Below are 6,234 nucleotides of genomic sequence, written 5' to 3'. Positions count from 1 at the left end.
GCCATTCTCCTGCCTCAGCCTCCCGAGTAGCTGGGAATACAGGTGCCCGCCACTATGCCTGGCTAATTTTTTGTATATTTAGTAGAGATGGGGTTTCACTGTGTTAGCCAGGATGGTCTCGATCTCCTGACCTCGTGATCCACCAGCCTGGGCCTCCCAAAGTGCTGGGATTACAGGTGTGAGCCACTGCGCCCTCAAAGTGTCCTCAGGTCCCTTTACATTCTTTCAGCCCTCTCCATGCACCTTTCACATCCCCTGACAACCAGTGATCTGCTTTCTGTCATTAGATTCTTACTTTCTATTTTAAAGAATTTTATGTAATTTTAAAAGAATTTAAAGAACTTTATGTAAATAGAATCATACGGAATATACTTTTTTGGTAACTAGTTATTAAAAAAATGCAAATTGAAAGCATAATGAAATACCACTACACATCTATTAGAATGATGAAAATGCAAAAGACTGACCATATCACATCCTGATGAGGATGAGGAACAGCTGGAACTTTCACATACTGCTGATGGGCACATCCACTGGAACAACCATTTTGGAAAACAATTTTGTATTTCCTTAAAAAGCTAAACATTCTCAAGCCTGTAATCTCAGCACTTTGAGAGGCCAAGGTCGGCGGATCACCTGAGGTCGGGAGTTCGAAGCCAGCCTGACCAACATGGAGAAACCCTGTCTCTACTAAAAATACAAAAATTAGCCGGGGATCAGGGGGTGCATGCCTGTAATCCCAGCTACTCAGGAGGCTGCGGCAGGACAATTGCTTGAACCCGGGAGGCGGAGGTTGCAGTGAGCCGAGATTGCGCCATTGCACTCCAGCCCGGGCAACAAGAGTGAAACTCCGTCTCAAAAAAATAAAAAATAAAAAAAATGCTAAACATTCACCTACCATATGATTCAGACATTCCACTCCTAGGTATTTACCTTAGGGAAATGAAAGCATACATCCATACAAAGATTTGTACATAAATGTTCATAGAAGCTTTATTTGTAATAGCCATAAACTGGGAACAACCCAAATGTCCATCAACAAATCAGTGTACAAATGAATACTATTCATATGATGGAAGAGTATTTATAAACAAAAAGGAATGAACTCCTGCAATATCCAATAAGATGGATGAATTTCAAAATGATATCTTTTGACATACATAAGAACTTAATATTTAATGCCACCTAATCAATTTATTCTTACATGAGTTCTGCCTCTATTGTTATATTTATAAGAATTTCCTTGCTCTTAAATTGAATATTTGACCACACAATCTTTTAATACTTTACTTTTACACGGTCATTTTAAAACCATCTAGAATTAATTTTGGTCTAAGATATAAGTTAGGGAATGAGCATTAACATCTTTTCTTATCTGGTTTGCTAGTTTTTAGGACCGTTTTTAATTATTTAGGCCTGAGTGTTTTGGTTTGTTCTTCTCAGATAGATGTTAGTACCTGTCAAATAAATATTATATAAAACTAATGGGCATCAAACTGTAAGAGGAAATTTATGCATAATTCTGCTTTCCAACCAAACAAAAAAGTCATAATTTTCATGAGTTTTGTATCATATAAGGAGACAATTTTGACAACTACAGCATAAATGCAATTTTGAGTAACGTTATTATGTTCCATTATTCTATAAGCATTCTATTTGTTTGTATTTATAGATGGCATTAGTATATAATATTTTACCATTTAGATTTTTTCATTTTCTCAGCATTTTAAATAATATTATATGGAAAACCTTTGTGCCCATAACTTTGTGCTTATCTTGGTTAATTTATGATGAGCCAGTTCCCAGAAGTAATGTTTAGTGGATTAAATAAGTAGAGTTCTGCTTCTCTGTGCTTATTTCCGCACAGCTTCCCAAGAGGATTATGCCAATTTGACACCATGGGTAGGCAAGTTTGAGTCACCAGCATTATGCCATCCTTGCTTTTGGGGTGTACTACCAATGGTGACTATGTATTCTGTCTGCTTTGTTACTCAAATGAATAAATAAATACCTCACAAGTCAGTCTACCTAGCTGGCCAAACCTAGACTTTCAGCTCCTTTCTCTCCCTCCTTATACTCTGTGGCAGCCATGGGGGTGCACTGTTGAGATTTCCTTTCAAGAGAACTTGCTTCAAGGAGATAGTTGGTGGACAGCCTCAAGCTGTCATACTTCCAGACCTATGGTAGCAGTCACCTCATGTTCTCCAAGGGCTGTTCTCAACCAAAGACTGAACCCCTGGGATATGAGAACCTGGCTATTCCTGCATTGTATGAGCTCCTCTGAAGGGCAAGCCTTGCTTTGGGCCTCCCCATCTGTTTGGCTGAGACTTTCTTAGAGCTGCAGTCTCAGTCTCCTTCTATTCAATCCTCCTCTATCCCTCTGTCTTTTGATAGGTATCAGGCCAGCATTGCAGTCTGAAGGCTCTCCCTGCCTTTTGCTGCTCTCTCTCACCTTTGTCCATCAGAGTTCTGTTCTCCCAGTCAATCTTTTGCATGTCCAGTTCTGTCTTGACATTTTTCATTTGGAGGACCCAAACTGACAGATCCCCTGTGGATGAGTCTGCATGATGATTGTTCTCATAAGATAGACACAAACTCTAAATTAGTTATTAGATGAATGACAGAATGATAGAAGACAGAAGTTTTGGGGTTGGCTGTAGATATCTGCCCCAAAAAGAGGAGTCTTGGCTAGTTCTCAACAATGTAGGAGGAATTGGAACTGCGGAAATAAGATTTCTTTCAGTTGGTGGAGGCGATAGCAGTGGTTATTATGATGTTACGGTCGTTTGTTGCTTCTTGTCTTTCCTTTGTGTGTTTCTTCTCCTTGATTGCCAATGGTTACCGATGAGCTGTGGTAGGTGAGGCTTCGGCAGGAAGGAGTAGCTGGCGCAGCATTTTCTGGAAGCGTTGCACATGAACAATGCTGTCTCCCCCTGGTGGCAATATGTCCTGCAGTATCCTTGGGTGTCACTCACACATTTTGACCCACCTCCACTGGCTGTATGGGAGAGGACAAGACAGAGAAGTCGTGGTTAGAAGCAGCACAGGACTGCTAACGCGTCAGCGCCAGATGGGAGTGTTTGGCTTTTTATTCTGAGATGTGTCCTTAGGATGTTGTGCAAATGAGACTTGGGAAAGCCAGTGATGAGGAGACAAAATCTCCCTGGATTGATGGCCTTGGGGAACTCTGAGGAGCTCTTCTTCTTTGCCAGTATCTGCATCTTTGAAGCTTTTTGCTAAATTTGATACTGCAGAATAGGATGTATGGGTAAAAACAGGGGTGGGGAGCCAGGTCTTCATGGGTAAAAACAGGGGTGGGGAGCCAGGTCTTCATGGGTAAAAACAGGGGTGGGGAGCCAGGTCTTTATGGTCAGGGAGGAGTTTGGATGCTCAGAAGGGAGAAATGGGGCTATTCTCACTCACCCCACAGGCTCACTTTTAAGGTGTTTCTGCCTTACTTGTTTTCATAGACTCTAAAACTGTAAATATCAGTCAACCTGGGGCAAAGTGGGAGGAGTCAAATCATTCTCCAAAATCACTAAAAAGAAAATAATGGTTGCTAGTGACAGGGCATTTTTGCATTCACACGGTGCCGCGTACCATTTCACCATCTGGTGAAATCTGTTTGCCTCAGTACTCTGTGTCTGCCATTGGCTCATAGCAGGGGCCTCTTCGGAGCACCCTCAGGCCTCTTTGGCTTTGTTCACATCCGTTGCCTGGCCCTCCTCTGATCTCTCTCTCTCCCTGCTCTCTGTGTGTCTGCCTCTCTTTCTGACCCTGCATTATCTCCTAGCTCCAGGGTTTGAGCTGAACCCGTTACTTACCATCCTGTGGGAACTAGCCCTCTAAGAGGCCTACTTCCATCCCCCACCTGCCAGCTGTCTGTTGAGCATAGGGACGGGAACCTCAGTCTCTTCCTTCTAGGCTCAAAATCTCCTTTGAGCTCCAACCCAGGGCTGATCTCAATGGATGCACATGGTGATGACGGAAGCCTTCAGTGTCTTAGGAGGTTAGATATAAGGAGCTCACATAAAGTGAAAGAAGATATTTTGGTTCAGGTTGAGGGTGCCTATCATTTTAGAATAGAAAACAAATTTTCGTAAAGGTTATATAGGGTGGTGTTTGGGTGTGGGATATCAAGGCTAGTGGTGGTTGTTAGGAGATCCCTACCTTAGACTGGAACTCAGTAGGGTGAGCCCTGCCTCCACCCAGCCTGGCTCATCTATCACCAGAGCAACCAGATCTGCTAGTGTTCCTCGTTCCCAGTTTTCCTTTCCTCCTATTTATCCAGTTTACCTGGGATCACCTGGGTCAGGAATCTGAGGGCTGCCAAGACCAGGAGCAGGAACTTCATGGCTGAAGGGGTGGCTTGGGGAGCTGGTGGTGGTTTAATGGAGTTGGGTCCCTCTGTAATGTGCCTGGAGCTACTGCCTTTATAGGATCCACATGATGCGAGGATACTGGGCAGTGAACCAAGGGAGACTTTTCTGTTACCCAGAGCAGTCAGATTAGATCAGAATGTCTACTGGACTGGAGCCTGGATTGATTTATTGAGCGCCTATGTTCTAGACCGTAGGAGGGGGAGAGGTAGAGCAAAGAGTGCCCAGCGTTCATCTCTAAAACTATGCGTTCCAGCCAGTGTTGGTGAGATGTGGGGAAACTAGCACTCTCTTGGCGTTGTTGCTGGGAGTGTTAATTGGTACAGTTCTTCTTTTGTAGCACAATTTGGCAATATATATCAGAAGCCTTAAAATGTGCCTATTTTTTTACTCAGAAACTTTGTACCTTGGGCTTTTGTTTAATGGGAATAATTGAACAAGTACATAAAGACGTTTATCTTAACATTACAGTAACAGAAAACCAAAAGCCACCTAAATGGTGATAAAACATGGATCTAATCTAATATAGAAAATATAGAATATAATAGAGCAGTATGCAGTTATTAAAAATGATGAAAAAGTATAAAAATGTAGGCTACAATATATGAATCTAGAATAACTTAATCTGTGGTAAAGGAACATCTATGTGCCAACACATGTATGTATATATGTATGTAGTATGTATGTATGTGTATCTATCTATCTATTTATCTATCTATCTATCTATCTATCATCTATCTATCTATCATCTCTATATCTATTTGTCTAAAATGTCTGAGTTTGGAGAGAATGATTATGTGTACTTTCACGATTAGAAAAAAAAGATAGTTTATAGAAAAACAACTTATTGTTTGAATTTTAATATGCATACTCTTACCTCTAAATTTTTGCTTTCTTCCCCTAGAGTTTAAGGTTTCTGGAGGTTAAAGACTTTGCCATCTCCACATTCTTCTCAAGAAATATTTTGTGTTTTCCTCCCCACGATAGCATCCTTTGGAGTCTGTTTCCCATTGAGACAGTTCTTTTGTGTTCCAGCTCACTTTTCCAGAATCCTTTCTCTAATGCGGTGCCTGCTGTATAAGGGAATAATCTCAGGAGTCCTGGTTTGGGCCAACTGAGTAGAGCAGCTCTAGCGTCTCACGTTTTCCTGGTCTAAAAAACCTGGTTTGATTTCAAGCACAAAACAAAACAAAAGATCCGGGACTTGGTAAGAATATGTCCCAAGACTTTAGCAGTCTTTACAGTCGCTCAGATTTGTAAAAATATCTTAAAATCTGTAATTTTTCCAAATAAGTGATGTAAATTATAATCCTAAAATAGATACAATCCCCTTTGTGCCTTTAGTAAACCTGTAACCACAGAAGCAAAGGCTTTTGTGTTTCTGTGCATAGTCTTCAATGAGTTAATTGTCTTTTTACCCTTCACTTATTAAGCAATGATGACATTTATTTTCTCCTTGTTTCCATACAGCATGCACAGTCCATTGGATGTCATAAATATAAGTCACTCCAATTTCCTCAACCCATTAAAAAATCTTTTCATTTAAAAATAATTTAAAACATACCAGCTGCAAAATACAAATTGTACAATACCTTTTTCCCAGCTCCCCTGAGATTTGCCTATTGTTGACATTTTATCTTTCTCGCTTTAGCATTTACCCCACCTCTCTCTATCTATAGATATATACATATCTATATTAGTCTCTCTATAGATCTTTGTATATTTTCTTCTTTGAATCTGTTGAGCATAAGTTATATGCTCATGGCCTTATATTATCGTGGCCTTTTACTCCCAAATAATTCAATGTGTATTTCCTAAGAATAGGGATATTCTCCTATATGACAGTATAGTTACT

General features: G+C 40.7%; 1 protein-coding gene across 1 annotated transcript; it reads right to left on the bottom strand.

Annotated features, from left to right (window-relative positions):
• Positions 1 to 967: 967 nt before the first annotated feature.
• On the bottom strand, positions 968 to 4,409 carry DEFB132 (defensin beta 132). Its single transcript, XM_032142770.2, has 2 exons — positions 4,297 to 4,409; positions 968 to 2,998 (listed from the first exon to the last, which is right to left on the bottom strand). The coding sequence occupies exons 1-2, from the start codon at positions 4,352 to 4,354 to the stop codon at positions 2,769 to 2,771; spliced, it is 288 nt and encodes a 95-aa protein (XP_031998661.1). The 5' UTR covers positions 4,355 to 4,409; the 3' UTR covers positions 968 to 2,768.
• Between the last annotated feature and the right edge of the window lie 1,825 nt (positions 4,410 to 6,234).

This window comes from Hylobates moloch, unplaced genomic scaffold, assembly GCF_009828535.3.
Source record: "Hylobates moloch isolate HMO894 unplaced genomic scaffold, HMol_V3 SCAFFOLD_21, whole genome shotgun sequence".
NCBI classification, from domain to species: domain Eukaryota; kingdom Metazoa; phylum Chordata; class Mammalia; order Primates; family Hylobatidae; genus Hylobates; species Hylobates moloch.
Note: the sequence above shows the minus strand (reverse complement) of the source record. Positions and strands in the feature narration are given on the sequence as shown.

Bases quoted from the DNA above. Each gene is read 5' to 3' on its own strand.
- DEFB132 (XM_032142770.2), bottom strand. From the start codon at position 4,354: ATGAAGTTCCTGCTCCTGGTCTTGGCAGCCCTCAGATTCCTGACCCAG. The intron at 2,999-4,296 runs GTAAACTGGATA...TCTCCCATACAG, and splicing joins CCTGACCCAGGTGATCCCAG to CCAGTGGAGGTGGGTCAAAA.